This window comes from Terrapene carolina, unplaced genomic scaffold, assembly GCF_002925995.2.
Source record: "Terrapene carolina triunguis isolate 2854851 unplaced genomic scaffold, T_m_triunguis-2.0 Scaffold89, whole genome shotgun sequence".
In the NCBI taxonomy this organism is placed as follows: Eukaryota; Metazoa; Chordata; order Testudines; family Emydidae; genus Terrapene; species Terrapene triunguis.
Window position 1 is genome coordinate 26936987 of NW_020664440.1, and position 18200 is coordinate 26955186.

Here is an 18200-nt window from a genome sequence, read left to right on the forward strand (position 1 = left end):
TCTGCTGAGCAAGTCTGAAAATACAGTTCCTTTGCCCTTAAAATAGGCTGTGTTGGGTTAGTAACTTAAGATCCGTCTTTTTTCAATTTTTCTCTTTTACTTATCCCTCCCCTGGCATTTTTGATGCCTTCATATATTATAATATATAACATTTAGGTTTTTAACCACTTTTTTTTTTTTTTTTGCTGTGTGTCTTCAGCACTTTCCACTGTTTCTAGTTCTAAAAAATTTGCCAAAAAAAAAAAAACCAACCTATAAAATGACAGGTGTTCCAAATCTACAGTTCATTATTTATTCTTTTTTGAGCCACTCATTTATTTTTCCTCAAACTGCTGTCACAGGAAGAGAAATTAAATTTGCTGTCACTAATACTACATTTCTGCATTTTGCTATACACTGTGTGTAACATCTCACCTGGCTTTCATTGCAAGTCATTATATTCTAAGCACAGTTTATCAAGGTCTGCTACAATAAATTAATCTAATCCAAAGTAATTGAAGTAATTGTACTGTTGGTGTTCAAGCAGGTGAGGTTTGTCTGGCTCATGGTTTCACAAGGTGTGAAGAAAGCAGAGCTTCTGAGTGCCATGGTTGCCTTTTTGAGGAAAGGTGCTAACAAAGTGCTTTGAAAAACAGCCTTGACTAGTCCACATGCTCAGATAACACTCATAATGCAGGGCTCTAGCCAAAGGGGAATAGCTCCAATCAGCACTGGTGCTAGCAGGAAAGTATAGGTGGGTGCAACATGAAAAGTAAACCTGACCCGGAACGTGCGGGAGGAAAAGAACCCCACAAGGGTTTCCAAAGACTTTTTTTTAAAACATCAAAGGCCTGATCCAGAGCTCAGTGAAGTCTATGCACGTCATTCCTTGACTTCAATGGACTTTGGATCAGACTTCTCAAGTGGGACCGACATGATTATATGGGTGGGGAAAATAACATGATGTATTACCCAAATAGCTTAAAATGAATTTATAAACCTAAACCCAGCCTATTTTACTGGTTGCACTGAGCCACAAAACGTCAAAGGAAAGGACAGACATACTGTACTACGGTTTTTATTCCCCAGTGGAGAGAATAACAAATTTTATGGTTAACCCTTCAATATTTTATAATAGTCATTAGATGTTATGACTGCACCATAAAACAGGTTTATTCACATTAGTACAATCAATCCAGAAACCAGAGACCTGTTGAACTCTAAGAATCTTCTGTTCAGTCAACTTTTCTAATACCTATATGATGATACAAAAAAACAGGACTGTCAGGAGAATTCTGTTCAAATTCACTCCACTGGGTTCACTATTAAACTCCCCCCCCCCCCCCCCCATGCCACATGTCTGGATTTTCATACTTAGACATTAGCTGATACTTGTATGAAGACCAAAAAGTAGGGATTTGTCCCAGCTCAGTCAGATTTCTCATTCAAACATTGCCAAGAAGTAACCCAAGTCCTCTACAGTACATTAAGAATGTGAAAATGCTCTGCCACTCACAATTGAGAGAAATGAATTTCTAAATAAAATAGGCTCAAGGAATGAATGATAGCCTATAGTACAATCTTTTTAAAAAACAGAGCTAGTTCTCTGGCCCTAATAGAAATGGGGTGCTCTGAGTTAGCTAGGAAATATATCCACAGAGAATAAGACTGAACAATAATGTGGTGTTACCTGGGATTTTGAATCTCTGAATCAGAGGAATGAAACGCTCAAGGACACTGTGAATTCGATGCACTATTTAAAAACAAAAATACAGGAGTTGTTCAGTACCAGCTAGATTTCAGCATAGAAGAAGTGAAATAGCAAAGGGCAAGAGTTGAGTGATATTTGTCATCAACAAATATATAGTGTTTCAGTTTGACTGTTTAAACTAGGTCCTTCTGCAGTTCTATTGCTAACAAAATACTGACTCTGAACAAAGTTGCTTGCCAACAAAACAGTTCCACAAATTGTCAAGTGTCTTAATATTAAATAAGGAAAGGAGCTTTCTACTACTATGTGATGTAACAGGAAACCTTAAGTTTCTGTTAACTGCACTTTCCCCCAATGAAATCACTTGAGGATTTTTTTAATTCCAAGTAGCAATATTTGAGTGTTTTCTGCTTGGAGAGCCATTCCTGTAAGGTGTGCTGAGAATTTTCAACTGTCTTTCCTCTTAATGCGAGCTGAGGTTGTCCAGCACCTCACAGAAACAAACTCTGAGTACTTCCACCTTGCTAGATGTTGGGAGGATAGTATTATTTAACCACTGCTGGAGAATGTGTGTCTGTATCTTCAGAGAACTTGTGATTGGTAAGCAGGGGAAAATGAGTCCGCATCTCTTTCAGATGTCAGAGGCCAGTGTGTTGCCAAGCGCGGCATGTAATTCTGAATGGGGGGGGGGGAGGATTACGTGATGTGATATTTTACATAATCTCAGCCATTAGCATTTTTCTACATCTGTGTTTTTTATATGATCGCATAAACTCTGCATTTCCCAGGTACTGATATAAAGCCTCTTGTTTTCTTAGGTACTATAAAATACACTTACCAAGACCAAAATATATTCCGGTGGTTTCTAGGGAAGCAAAGGTGATTAAACCAAAACCAAGAGAAATGGTCCAGTCTAAAGAGAATAAAATAAATACAAGTATTTGGTTTTGCTCTGTCTTCCAAAATACAATCATTCATCCTTACATTAAAGTCCTGTCTTACCTTTGTAGTGGTAATAGCTAATTAGTGCGGCTCCAATGCCAAAGCAAAGAATGACAAAATGAAAGAACACATCTGAAATAAGAGAGAAAGGAAATTATATCACTAAAATCATGGCCCTTGATCATACATATTCACCTACAGCAGTTAGCATAATAAATCATTTCTATTTCCACCTCAGCTACCTTATGTAGTTCTTCTAGACTGAAGTGTGAAAAGCATGTGCATAAATTGAAGCATGAGCAGCCCCATTAACTTCAAAATGATTAATCACACGCTTCAAGTTATGCACCTGCTTAAGTCCCTTGCTGAACTGAAGCCAAAGTCCTCAGGTCAGGTTCTTCTTTGGCCCAAGGTTCTCTAGGCTTGGGATCAGCTAAATAAAAGAAGATTCTTACCATTTTTCCGTATTCTTATCCACTGTCTCTGACATCTCTGAAGGTAGGTAACCTTTTCACCTACTAGAGGAAAGTGACACCACTATTAGTGCAACAGTAACTCTAAAAGAGAGAAGTTTTGAGGGGTTGTTTTACTTTCAGCATCTGAAATGAATTTTGCTTTGAAAATCATTGTAATATTGATCCCAGGAAAGACTAACAAGGGCCTTTCAAAAAAGATCAAATTAGTGATTGTAGAAAGATGTAACAAAACCCCAAAACAGAACTTTTAACTGATAGTGATGATTTAGAAGGAGCTGTATTATTACATCACATGAATTAGCTAACATAATTATCTTAAAAGCAGACATTTCTCTGGCCCTCAACTCTCTAGCCTATCAAGCTTGAAGCAGTAGTAGTATCTCAGGACTCTACTGAGACCCAGGTAAACCAGAGTTTTGTCTAATAAGGCATTTCAGATTGAGCCCTAAGGTCTTAAATCTGTTTTCTAGGGCCACAGCTACTATAATGGAATAAATAAAAATTACTCATCATTATGACGATGTGGATAGAATCTGTTGTAATCTGATGATTAAGTGTGTGACAGACATGGCAACTTCCTGCAATAACCTGGACAAACCCTATTGAATTAAGTTAAATCTTACTGACTTAACTTCAAGTATCTCAAGAGTTCCTTGTATGAAAACTGCAAATGTTTATGCATTAGTGTGGGATTGTAAGTAATGTCTCTAGGGAGGAAAGTGTTATGTGCTTCAAAGGACTATTTGGAACCATGTGAACTTTTAAAGCTAAGTGGGTTTCCCAGGAAATTGCTACAGGGAAGTGTATTAAAATGTAACCCCTCTGGTTTTGCAGATATTCAGCCTTTGAAGCTTTGCCAAGGGGCCCTTTTGGCTGCTGATCACCTTTTACATGCGGACACAATCTGAGGCCCAACTGTATAAAGGAATGACTCGCAGATTCATGGTGGGGGGGGGGGGTGAGAATGCTTGTTCTGCGCCAAGGCGGTTATGAACTTGAAACCATAGGCAAACCCCTGGGTGGGATCTGAAGGACTGTTCACCTGCCAGAACCCTAGTTTGAGTTGGGGTGATCTCTAGTAAGCTTATTAGCATGTGTGTAGATTTTTATTGTTTTAATATGTTTTCCTCTGCAATACTTTCACCTTCAGAATAAACGTGCTTTCTCAGAAAAAAATATGCTGTTTGTAGCTTCTGAGGAAGGAAGGCAAAGTTGGCCTGCTGAGGCAGTCTGACTAGCTAGAGAATTCACAATGGAGACAGGGAACTGTGCAGCCTGAAAATACCCGAGTCAGGGGGAAGAGAGACATGACTCTCCGCCCACGAGAGGTGACAGCTGGGGAGCTAGAAGCCTAAAAGAGGATGTCCATGCTGGACCATGGAGTGGGAACTGTGACAGCGTGTTTCTATAATAGCCCCAAACTTAAGAGTTCTATCTGGGAGCGGGGAATCTGTTTGGATAAAATAAAAACTGACCCAAATCTCTTGAGACTTAAAAGAAGTTTTGAATATATAACTAGAAATTTGACCAGGACTGAAGACAGAATTACCAAAATCCACTGTGAGATACTGTGCTTGTGCTAGGGATGGACTGAAAGAAATCAGAAAGGGATAGAAATTTTACCATATTTCCAGCCAAGTTTTGAAACCAAAGAGTTTCGACAAGAAAATATTTTTCTTTTCTTTTCCTATTCACTGTTCATTTGACAAGGGTTAAAGCAACCCCCTCGAAACACATCTTCATGGCTGAATCATCACAAGCTATAGCTCTGCTGTGTCTGCCTATGTTCAGCTGAATTCACCATACAAATGATTGCACAGGGTGAATTTCATTTTACCCAGTTATACAAATTATTAATAACAGAACAGTTGTGTAAAACACAGCAATTTTGGTTCATGTGGGTTTTGTATGAACCCTGAATTTCACCATGGATTTGGAGATCAAATAGTTCTCCAATAGCCAAAGTTAATTACTGAAATACAATATACATGAAAGAAAAGGCACCCATGCTTTAGGGAAAACAGAACTTCTCTGTTTGCTTTTTTATATTTACCAGCAGCAGTTGCATTTTCTGGTCTTGCAATCTCTGAAAAGCAACAAAATATTAGGACTTAGTCTCTTGTAGTTTAAAACAAAAATCAATTCATGTGATACCCTTCATTACAACACACATGCATATTTACAATTAGAAACGATGTGCCTTTTGTCAACAGCTGATCACACAAGAGATTATTCCCCACTGTTATCAACGCTACCCAGGGACAAATAACAATCCATCTAGAGATTCAAAACAGGAAAAAGACATCAAAAAGGGCACCAGACCAGAGGAGGGAGCTGTCCAGACCAGAGGACGGAGCAAGTGAGAGACGAGGGCCCTCCAGCACCCTAGGAATTCAACACGAGGAGCAGATAGCAAAAACACTTTGGCTGTTCACAATTGCTATGACTGCTGCTTTCTTTGAGGTGGCTGAGTCCCAGATGATTTAGGGATTTATAATTCATACCCAATCCCCACAATTGCCATTGGAAGCGAGCGCAGCCCAGCATGGAGCACAGGTGTTATGTGTATGTATCAATCTAACTTACACATGAGGTTGGCAGCAGTGTTCAGTACTAGTCAAATATTTCCCATGACCACCAGGCTAGCCCTCCACACAGTAGACTGCACTGAAGTAGTCTAGTCTGGAAGTAACAAAGGTGTGGGTAACTGTGGTGAAGTCCACATCGGAGAAAAAAGGCGGCATCTCCAGGCCCACCAAAGGTATGGTAGAAAAGGCACCATGGGACTCTGCCCTCACCTGGGAATTCAGGGAGTGTGTTCAGATGTGCTTATTTCCTCCTTACTATCCAGACCTCCCGGGCATCTTACCCAGTCCTGTTAACAATGGATCACTCTTTAGGGACTCCATCCTAGAACCCTCCCTTCCCTTACATCCAAGGCAACAGCAACTCCTATCCCCCCACCCCAACCCCTGCCAATTATTGCAGTAGAGGGGAGCGGTTGAGCAGGCATTCTCCCAAATGGCAAAGTCTCCTCCAGCATTTCTGCTCTCAGAACCTGGTTGCTGACTAATGTGACAGATCTGCCCAGGAAGCAGGAGGGATGAAGTAGAGAACACAAGAGGGCAATCAGCTCAGCCGCTACTGTGTGGCAGCAGGGTGCACACAGGCCTTTAGTCAGGACGTTTCTCTTGCTGCCACATTGCAGGTGAATGGAATTTAGGGATCAGCTCCAAGCTGCCTCTGCCTAGCAATGCCTCTACCTGGATTTTCATTTGGCTTTCGCCCAGGATCTTATTTCAGCCAAGGTTTTGGAATGCATGGATGCTGCAGGATCTGGGTGAGCTTAGAAGGAGACCTGAGCTGAGCATCATCACCTTACTGAAAACAAGCTCCAAACAGCTCACAGTCTCATAGCCACATTGAACAAGGGGTCAAATAACAGCCTGGCACATGTGAGCTTCCTGGGGAAGAATGAACAACTGTCCACCATAATCACTAGGCCCCTCCCTAAAAGGAAGGAACAAAACCATTGTATATGGATCCTATCCACTCCCGGCTGTTCTAACCAATGAGTCACTATCACCTTGTCAGCTGTACAAAAGGCAGCTGAAAGATGTAATAAAAATCAGCATCGACACCTGACGTCTGTCAAATATCGCGAAGAGCTCAAGCAAAGCTAGGAATGTTGTCTCCACACTATATCCAGGTCTAAAGCCAGACTAAAGGCACTCCAGGAAAATAGGCACATTGACACAGCACATTTATAAGCATGCAGTTATTCTTTTACATAACTCGGTTGTCAGCCAGCTCTTAGAAACCTTTCCATTACAAAAGTCTGTTTCCATCCATGTGAAGTTGCCGAGGGTGGTAACCTGTGAGAATTTACCTGATTCATTATAGGGGACAATCTCTCCCGGTGCACCTAAAATATTGCACAAATATACAGTAGATTAATATCCATCCAATTAGCAAGCATTGAGGGCCCAATTCTGCCTTCAGTCACATGCATGCAATCCCACTGAAATCAGTACACTTGCACAAGTGTGGCTAAAGGCAGAATTGAGCCCCTAGTCTTTAAAATTAGTATCTTGGTTGTGAGTTATGCAGCTTAGAAAAGTAATCTAAAGAAAAGTAATTTATACACAACAATACTCAGCAACTGAAAGTAAATAATTTTTAGAGGCTCCTATATCCTAGTCCCTGCATTAGATGATGGAGTTCTATTGTACTATGAGACTCCTGTGTGACAAACTATAGCTCATTATGTCAATCTAAACATGCTGCTATTGAATCAGACTCAAGAGACATTTAGAATGGTTAGTTAAATGACAAAAGCTTTAACTTTTTACATTTCACGGTCCACTACTACGGGCTGATGGATGTTACTATCTCTATGTGGATATCACACACATTTTCTGTATCTGGACGGCCTTTGCTTGGTGGTTTCTTTTACAGGGAAGGAAAAGTCCTGAGAACAATGCATTGACTTTAGTTATATTCCTCAAATCAGTTCCAGAAGGGCTGACTATGGACACTATAAACGCTGCCTGTCATTTGTGTTTGAACTCTTTAGATGAATTTCAGTCTCTGCCCAACCGTTACCCTAGGTATGAACTGAAATCAACAAAAAGTTGAGATCCAGATGGGAGCTCTTCCATGTTTCTGGAGGGGAAGGGCTTTAGAGCTGGTACTGAATTCCAGTCCCAGCTCTAATATTAATGATTTACTATGCAAACATCTCAAAAAGTTTAGAGATGAGCATATGTGCTATGGTTATTAATATTTTATCATCATTATCGTCCCTTTCTACAACCAAGCGCTGGCTGGTGTTTGTGCTTATGCATGTGGCACAAGAAGCGCAGCCACAGGGAGATCAGAGTGGAAGTATTCTGTTATGCTTCTGGCTCCCCCAAAACCTGTGGTGTACCTTCTCTGTGACTGGAGAGGTGGAGGGGTTTTCCAAGCCAGGGCCTGCAGTTTAGGCAATGTGGTCTGCGTAACCACATAGATTCCTGCTTCCGTCAGGAACAGAATGATTGAAGAGGCTGTGGCCAGATAGAATATGTGCACACAATTAACACTGCTTGTAGAACATTAAGATATACCTGTCTGGGTGGAAACAAAAAAATGCCAGAAGTGTATCCCCCTTTTGTTGCCTATGGGTGCCACCACTAAACAAATAACACTATTGTTATATCACCCCACCTGAAATAGCTAGGCTTCAGTGTCCTGTGCCTCTGAATCTTCCTGATCAGTATTTGTGTAGAGAAATAGTTCTAGTCTCATAAGGCTTAATGAAAAATAGTTCAGCAGTATCAGAAAAGATGGCACAGAAACTTTGTTTTGGCCATAATATAATAAAGACCATTTGGATATGTGTTGGGAGGTCCGGGCCCTTTAAATACAGTGATCATTATAAACTACCTTTGTTTCATAGCTGTCTTTAGAGAAGTCTGGATAGGAGAAAGATCAGCAATAACTGCTGGAATACAGCAGTTGGCCAGAAAGTTGCAGTAATAGAGTTCATGTTTTTTCACACAGCTGTATAAAGAGCCACCTAGTGATTTTTCTTTTTCACCTTTAAAATACAATTCACTTGGTCCTGGGTGCTAGAAAGTTAATGATAATAGGAGCCCTTATGGGAAAGAGAGACTTATTTGCATACCACTTCCATCTTGATTTTCATGGTCTTGGTCTTCCTGACTTTCTTTGTGAGAAATTGGTTTTACTGTTGCCACAGAGACTTTTTTCTTGCCAGCCCTGGTGGCTAATAAGGAAAGAAATGATAGTGAAGTATTATAGCTATTAGAAGCTACTTCTGTATGTTCTTTAAACTACTTTATGAGGTGCCTTAGCACAGGTTTCAGCACACATCATGAACACCTTGGAGAGTGCAGGCATATGAGCATTCACTTGGCAAGAAATCCGGGAAAGGTCAATGTTGTTATGCACGGAAATGTATCTTTATGAACGGGATGTGCGTTGACACATCATTAAAGCTCTCTCGTTACAATATCTTTTTAAGCTGCTAAAATCTCTAACCTACTTGTGATGGGGTGCTCACCCCACACCAGAGTGGAAGGGGTTAATGGTGGCCTCATGGACCTGCCACATCTGATCCCAGAAAGGAGCAGCGGAGGTGAGTCCTCCTGACAGACTAGGGAGGCTCTGCATGAAGCAGCCACTTGGAGGGAGGCTGCACGGAGCAGCCAATCAGAGGCCAGCAGGCTAGTACAAAAGGAGCTGCAGGGCAGAGCAGGGCAGTTGCTGTGGGAGCCCAAGGAGTGAGGACTATGCTCCTAGCAGGCTGCAGCAAGGGTAGCACCTTAGACAGAGTAGTTGCTGGCAGAGACCGGGGGATCAGGAGGCAGCTTCTGGCTAGCTGCTGGGACTTGCTGACTGAATGCCCTGAGGGTGAAGAAGGTGCTGGGGTCATAGGGAAGTGGCCCAGGGCATTGAAGCAGCATTGAAGGAAGTTAAGGAGAGGCAGCAATAGGCTGCTATCTACTGAGTCCCTGGGTTGGGACCCAGAGCAGTGGGCAGGGCTGGATTCCCCCCTATTCGCTGCTGTGGAAGTGGCTTGACTATTGAACGGTGGTACCCATCCCTGAAAGGGGGAAACAGAGTGGGTGATACGGACAGAGGGCATGAAGAGGATGCTGAAGTACTTGGACTGAGGTGGGTCTCCAGATGGAGAGGATGACAGGAGAGGGTGCACTGGCTGGCAGAGCTAATCACCATGACAGCCAATCAGAGGTGCTGCTGTGGTGAGTGGACCCCATCACACTCCTCAAGTGAGAAATCTTTAGAGAGAATTGAATAATGGATTCAGGTTTGTTTTCTCTGTAGAAGGGGTTAGAGGAATTTTGCTGGTATTTGTGTCTGTGTCATTCCAAAATGGAAAAAGATACAAATATTTAAATGGCTACCTGGACGCCAGACTTTGGCACGTGACATCTGTATGGTGCGTATTGGTTCTGTCCTACTGTGGCCTGTTTGCTTCCTATCACTCTTCCTAACCCCAGTGCTGTGTCTCCTACTTGCATCTCCCCTCTACCACCATCCCCCTGTCTGCAGTGCTCTCTGTCCTCCTTCATTATTCCCTCCCTCAGCGGCTTGCCTCTACTACCTTCCACAACCATAGCACCAGCTTCTTACCACCTCTGTTCTCTTGCTTGCCTGCCTTTCATCATCCCATCCCTAGTTCAGAGACTTCGATCTGCTCCCTATGTCCATAGTGACTATCAGTATCCAAATACCACCTCTCCACTGGAAACCGATAGCTACTCTTCTGCACCTGGTAAATCTAAAGATGTTGCTCTTTTGACATCTCCATTTTGCATAGTTTCTTATTTCAGAGGTTTTTTGAATCCCTGCAGAACTGGCACAGGATTCTCTTGTATAAATATCTTACATTTTTTTACCATTAAATTGCAAGTGAAAGCAAGACAAACTCTCTCTGTACCTCGTGGTTGTGTCTCTGCAGGCTCCCGAGATGACCTTTCAACCTCACTTTCTTCTGGTGAAAATGTGAAACTTTTTTCCAATTCCTGAAGTAGTTTCAATTTTTCATCTGTTAAAATGCAGACATAAAATATATTCTGTTTAAAACTAATATTTAAGGTTTTCCTACTTTACGGTCATGCATTATTAACAATGGAGCTCCTCCAGGAAAATCAAGTCTTAACTTTTTTTTGCTTGCTAGTGCACATACAGCACTGCAAGTAACACAAGCGAAAGCATGAAATAGACAAGTGTTCAAATGCTTAATGCCACAATTTTAAAAAATGTTTAAAATGCTGCTGTGGTGGGAGCCCAAGACATCTTGGCATGGGCTTTACCATGTCCATGCTGCCAACTCCCATGAAAATTCACATTGCCCAGAAGCAGACACAAGTAGAACAAGCGGGTGGTTTTGTTGGAGGACTTGATTGTTCACCAACTTCTAGGCTGCTATTTTACCATTATAATCTTGATGTCTCATTGCCTCTCTCGAATTACGCTGCACCACCAACATCCTCTTGTTGGCATAAGAGAGAGCTCTAAATGCTGTGCTTGCTAAACTCTTCTGGGCTCTGCGAATTGGGTTGCAAACATTTGAAAAATGTTTCCAGAGGAAAATTTTCTAAAGAAGTGGGTGGTCTTGGGATCTCCAGACACTCCCAGCAGTGGGGGGTTCTTGGCAGTCACTGGTGTATTTTAGGTAATTCTTTTTGCGTTTTAAATGTAATGCTGCACAGAGATCCTGAACAAGGCCTATGTATCCAATTATTAATATTTATTTGTATGACAGTAATGCCAAGGAGGCCCAGTCATGGACCCAGACCCCATTTTGCTAGGCACAGTACGAACACAGAACAAAAAGACAGTTCCTGCTCTATGAGTACCATTCTGTCCTGAAGTAGGATTTCGGGGAGGGTGGGACATAGGCCCTCTACACAAGGATGAATTTCAGCCTTCATGAATGTATCTTAATAATCAGGACATAATTATTCTGGAACAGCTATTTTGGTCAATCTCCAAGTGTAAATAGACCCTAAGATGAACAGTCCCTCCTCCATGTTCCTAACAGAGGGTGGTGAAATAGGTTCAGCAAAAGGCAAAGCTACTGGCAATTTGTGTTCTTTCATAACTCATTACAGACTTGAATGTGGGCTCACATCTCCCGCAAACCTGCCATATTTTGTAAGCTTTTGGCTCCGAAAAAGGCTTATTTGAATGGGGAAAGGGCCTATCCCAAGCAAAACCAGGCTTTCAGATTCAAAGATCAAAACTCCAAATTCTGTACATTTTCTATTCAAAATTAGCCATGTTATCAAATTTCCCAGGGAAATCAGATGAGGCACACAGACTCACCTGACACACAATGGCAAATTTTGCTAAAATATTTCCACCAGATTAGCACAGCTGTCTGCCCAATATGGCAGCCCAGTGCACTGCTGATTTGATCAATAGGTCAGCTGCACTCTACAGGAGAATTATTTTTTTGCTATGATTAGTCTAATCAGAAGAGGGGAAAATTGACGGTGTGATGTAAACTGGCATAGCTCCTTTGACTTTACCACTGAGTGAGGATCTCAACCCTAAATGGTCAATGCCTTTTTCTAGAGAAACCCTGCAAACTAGAACAAGTACAGTCTCCATCTGTCTAAATAGCTTCTGTGACATTGCACTCTATATGATTTTATGAAAATATGCTAATGACTCATAGACTTTAAGGTCAGAAGGGACCATTATGATCATCTAGTCTGACCTCCTGCACAACGCAGGCCACAGAATCTCACCCACCCACTCCTGTAATAAACCCCAACCTATGTCTGAGTTATTGAAGTCCTCAAATCGTGGTTTAAAGACCTCAAGGTGCAGAGAATCCTCCAGCAAGTGACCCATGCCCCACACTGCAGAGGAAGGCGAAAAACCTCCAGGGCCTCTGCCAATCTGCCCTGGAGGAAAATTCCTTCCCGACCCCAAATATGGCGATCAGTTAAACCCTGAGCATGTGGGCAAGCCTCACCAGCCAGCACCCAGGAAAGAATTCTCTGTAGTAACTCAGATCCCACCCCATCACAGACCATTGGGCATATTTGCCTGCTAATAATCAAAGATCAATTAATTGCCTAAATTAGGCTATCCCATCATACCATCCCCTCCATAAACTTATCAAGCTTAGTCTTGAAGCCAGATATGTCTTTTGCCCCCACTACTCCCCTTGGAAGGCTGTTCCAGAATTTCACTCCTCTAATGGTTAAAAATGAGTGTGAATATAATGTAATTGGGATATGTTTCATGCAAAAGGTCTCTTGTATCATTACAAAACTTATAATATACTGAGTGTGGTCATCCTATTTGTATAAATGTATCACTCTTGTATCTGAAACTAGAAATATAACTCTGAGGGCCTATTGTAATTATGCAAAGTGTGGGCCATTAATGGTGGTTTGGAATCTTGATGGCTCCCATTAACCAGGACAATAGTCTGCAGATGGCTCTGTTTACTTGTAAGTCTTCCTGTATATGTGTGTGCTGGCAAGTGGGTAATGGAGTCTTACAGTGACATGTGATCGTGTCACCTGAACTGGAATCCATCTTTAACCTGGTGCTATTCCATTTAGAAGGAGGGGTGGGAACCCAGAGAGGGACAAAGGATTCCCGCCTTATGCAAAAGATATATCTGTGGGTGGAACAGAACAAAGGGGTGGCAATCATGAGAAATCCCCTAGCTACCACCTGAGCTGGAACAAGGGCTGTACCAGGGGAAGGGATTGTGCGCAGACTGGAAGGCGTCCAGTCTGTGATAAAAGCTTATTGAAACATCTCTGAGGGTAATATTTTTATCTGTATTCAGTTTCTTACTGTATTCGGTTTAGACTTGCGTGTTTTATTTTATTTTGCTCAGTAATTCACTTTGTTCTGTCTGTTATTACTTGGAACCACTTAAATCCTCCTTTTTGTATTTAATAAAATCACTTTTTACTTATTAATTAACTCAGAGTACTTATTAATACCTGGGGGGGGGGCAAACAGCTGTGCATATCTCTCTATCAGTGTTATAGAGGGTGAACAATTTATGAGTTTATCCTGTATAAGCTTTATACAGGATAAAATGGATTTATTTGGGGTTTGGACCCGACTGGGAGCTGGGCATCTGAGTGTTAGAGACAGGAACACTTCTTAAGCTGTTTTCAGTTAAGCCTGCAGCCGTTGGGGGACATGGTTCAGACCTGGGTCTGGGTTTGTAGCAGGCAAGTGTGTCTGGCTCAAACCAGGCAGGGCACTGAAGTCCTAAGCTGGCAGGGAAAACGGGTTAGAAGTAGTCTCAGCACATCAGTTGGCAGTCCCAAGGGGGTTTCTGTGATCCAACCCATCACAGTTTCTATCTATCTGGCTCCCATCATCATCTGAGCAATATGTCTTTCCAAGCACTTTCTCTGTTTACTTTACTGTAATTCACTTCTATTCCCTCCCCAGCACATTTCAGTGTTTTGAAATAAAACTAAAGCCCTAGTCTGGCTATAGCCATTTTTAACAAAACAGAGCTATTACTCCTTGTCTACATGCCAGATTTGGTCTGGACGGATGTGCAGCCAATTAATAATCACCATTTTTCTTGGAGCTGGGCAACTCTCTGTAGGCAGATAGATCTTTCACCTTTAGCAGCAGGTAAAGCACAACCACTGCATTAACTCCTTTTTTTCCTATGGTCTTCAAGGAGGCTGCACGTTCATCAGATGAGTTTATGCCTCTGTTAAGGAGCTGAAAGAAAGGTAAGTACACATCCAACAGGCCTACTTAAAAAAAACAAGCACTTATCATAAGCATCACACAACGCACCTGGGAAAAGTACAATAATATCCCTACTTTACAGAAGGGGAAATGTGGTCCAGTGCTCAGACCCCTAGCCCATGCTGCTTTCACTGAACTATCCCACAAGCAATCACTGTGGCGTGGTGTAAAAGCATTAAACTTTTCATCCTACTCTGTGGCTGAATCCCAGGACTGGAGAAATAGTGTACAAGGTCCTTGAATGGACATATGATCATTTGAATAGCTTGCAACGCTATCTTATAACTTCCGCATTAGTGTCCTTGCTGCAAAGAAAGCAGGTGAATAGATACAGAGGAATACACTGGGGAGCTAACATTTTTTAAAGTTAATTTCTTCACATCTGCAGCAATAAAAATAAATCAGAACTTTGGGCCTGATTCTCTTTAACACTAAGGCCCCTTTATGCAGCTGTGGCAAGCATAAAGGAACTTTAGCATAAACGAGGATCAGGCTCTACATTTTATTCTCCCAAAGAACAGTAGACAAGCAAAACCATGCCGCCAATAAGGAAATACTTAATATTTTACAAAGAACAAAAGAAAACGAGGTTTCTTTAGTAACTTACATTGTGTGTTTCTTCAGTGGTCAGGCTGGCTGGGTTAACAGTGGCTAAACATTTTATTAACAATTCCCAGAAGGACTGGTTCATTTTCTCAGATGTTTCCAGGTAATCAGCATCATCAGCAAAAGCTTTCTGAAAAATGTCTAGGAAAAAGATATTTATACAATTAAAGAAGGTGCATACAGGACGGACTTGTGATGAGGAGTTACTGTCATGCTCTTACATAGCTCTGGTAATGGGCATGGGTCCCTGCAGCATGTTTGGCTTCTAGGAAGAGGCATAACACTTGATCAGTTGGTATGAAAACAACAATGGCATAAAGAAATGCATGTCTGCCACCACTCAACAAGAGAATCTCATAAGTTGATAACAGTCTTGGTACCTTTGCAATGCTATTGTTGTTTCATTGGAGGAAGAAGGGGAAATATTTTTAACGCTAGAAGCTGTGGCCAAAACAGAGTGGGTACCAAAAGGTACTGGTGGGAATCTGCTAACCAGAGGTGAAAGTAAGCCGGGAGCTGGTAGGTCCGGAGGTGATTTAAAGGCCCCGCCTCTTCCGGTTGAGGCCCTGTCCCTGCCCAGGACTCTGGCATACTGGTAAGTCCTTTAACTTACTTTCACCCTGGCATCAGCCCACTTAGGGTATGTCTACACTGCAATTAGACACCCTCAGCTGGCCCGTGCCAGCTGACTCGGGCTCGCAAGGGTCAGGCTGCAGGGCTGTTTAATTGTGATGTACACATTCTGGCACTGGCTGCAGCCCGAGCTCTGGCATCCTTCCACCTCCCAGGATCCTAGAACCCGATCTCCAGCTTGAGCTTGGACGTCGACACTGCAGTTAAACAGCCCCGCAGCCTGAGCCCCATGAGCCTGATTCAGCTGGCGCACGCCAGCCACAGGCTTTTAATTGCAGTGTAGACGTACCTTAGAGTAGGAGGGGTTGAGCTCAGAATATAGCAAAATCTGATTGAAGCTAGGCCCTGACTGTTGAGCTGCATTTGTGGCATATTTAGTAGGTGTGATTCTGATTTCCGGATACTGAACCCTCAAATGTAAGAATGTTCCCGCCTATCTGTAAGGGGGAATGGCTGCAGGAGGATCCCAGATGGACGATCTTCCAGAATGACACAATACGCTCTTGATTTCTCCCGTGGGGATTTCATGTTTTTCTTTCATTGTTTGTTCTCTTCCTTAATCTCTTCGTAGGTTGGCAAACATAATGGGTGAGTTCCTGGGCTGTGCCTCTTGGTGGCGCAAGACACACAGCACAGCACCACAGAATGGAGGGCAGAGGTGGCCTTAAGCCAGGGGTTCTCAAACTGGGGTTTAGGACCCCTCAGGGGGTTGCGAGCTTATTACATGGGGGGTCGCGAGCTGTCAGCCTCCACCCCAAACCCCACTTTGCCTCCAGCATTTATAATGGTGTTAAATATATAAACAAGTGTTTTTAATTTATTAGGGGGGTAACACTCAGAGGCTTGCTATGTGAAAGGGGTCACCAGTACAAAAGTTTGAGAACCACTGCCTTAAGCCATCAGGGCCGGCTCCAGGCACCAGCTGAGCAAGCAGGTGCTTGGGGTGGCCAAGGGGAAGGAGCGGCACATCGGGCTTTTCGGTGGCAATTCGGCGGAGGGTCCCTGTCCCTCTCGGAGGGAAGGACCTGCCGCCGAATTGCTGCCGAAGAAGAAAGCGGCGCGGTGGAGTTGCTGCCGATTGCAATCGTGATCGCGGCTTTTTTTTTTTTTTTTCCGCCGCTTGGGGCGGCAAAAGCCCTGGAGCCGGCCCTGTAAGCCATCTTTGAGTTCTGGGGATTCTGGACTGACTGGGGCCAAAAACACCCCCAGGGTAATGTAGGCAACTCAGGGGGCTGTCTGTGAGGAGCTCCATGTCCCAGAGTCACAACATGACTCCTACAATGGGGCTTACAGGTGGCTCTGGACCTGTGCAATGCCATGTGTGTGACAGAGGAGTTCATCCTGCTGCAGTGCACAGAGGCCTGACAGTGAGGGAGAATCCCGTCCCCTCAACTGTGTTAATGCCAAATAGAAGAGTTAAAAAAAATCAGAAGAGAAACCAGAATAAATGCAAGTGTCTCAGCCTGAAGTGGTGCCCATCTGCTGTCTGACGCATGCGCCTTAGGAGTGTTTCCATAGGTCTTTTACAAGTGGGGAGGGGATGGACCAAGGCACATTTTCAGAAGGACCAAGATCTGAGCTTCAGGGGCCAGCACAACAAAAGCAAGGACATAGGTTGTGGTGTGACATTGCCGCAGGCCTTGGCCTCCATGTTTCCCTTACGTTACCTTGTTGTTTTCTACTGAGAACTGGAAGTGAGAAGTTAAAGTTGTCCATTGCTGTGTCTGTAAAAACAGAATTTTAAAATCAGCATGAGCTTCTCTGTGCTTTCCCCAATGTGCTTCCATGCGGACACAGAGTGTATCATTACAGCACTTAGAAATCATGCATGCATTGCATTCCTGCAGCCATCATTTAGGAAAAACTCCCTTTGAGTCAATGGGAGTTCACCTGAGTGAGCGCAGCAGGATTATGGCCTGGGTATTATGAAAGAACTAGTTATTGTCGTCATGAGTAAAAAGATAGGAACTCCTGACTCAATCATATAATTTTTTGTTGCTATTAAAATATTTAATTATTTGCCATAGATGTGAGTAACTTAATGATAATTCCTCCTCGTTAAACAGAGCGATCAATCTTCACTTGAGAGCTGTCATTCCTTAAACTGGAAATAGGTAGATCAGGGAGGATGTGGGAAACTCTGCTAATGTGTTCAGGAAATTAATGCCGTGGAGGTGAACTGAACTTAAGTCTTGAAATAAAACATATCTTTACTTTGCCAGATTTTTCCCCAGATTCAGAGTTCTATGTGTTTTCCTAGAGTAATGTGCTGTGAGTTGTGAAGGCCTCAGTTTGAATTCCTGCTTAGCCATTTATTCACTGTGTGGCCTTCTGCATGTCACTTATAAATATAATGGAGATATCCTATCTCCTAGAACTGGAAGGGACCTTGAAAGGTCATTGAGTCCAGCCCCTTACCTTCACTAGCAGGACCAAGTACTGATTTTGCCCCAGATCCCTAAGTGGCCTCCTCAAGGATTGAACTCACAACCCTGGGTTTAGCAGGCCAATGCTCAAACCACTGAACTATCCCTCCCCCCACTTTAAGATTAAACCTAAAATAATAC

General features: G+C 42.8%; 1 protein-coding gene across 1 annotated transcript; it reads right to left on the minus strand.

Annotated features, from left to right (window-relative positions):
* Positions 1 to 1214: 1214 nt before the first annotated feature.
* On the minus strand, positions 1215 to 17349 carry TMEM40 (transmembrane protein 40). Its single transcript, XM_024223421.2, has 12 exons — positions 17301 to 17349; positions 15002 to 15141; positions 14211 to 14364; positions 10577 to 10684; positions 8777 to 8878; positions 6998 to 7033; positions 5162 to 5194; positions 3088 to 3150; positions 2693 to 2764; positions 2529 to 2603; positions 1670 to 1732; positions 1215 to 1234 (listed from the first exon to the last, which is right to left on the minus strand). Exons 1-12 carry the CDS (start codon positions 17347 to 17349, stop codon positions 1215 to 1217), a joined length of 915 nt encoding a protein of 304 aa, XP_024079189.1.
* Positions 17350 to 18200: the final 851 nt, after the last annotated feature.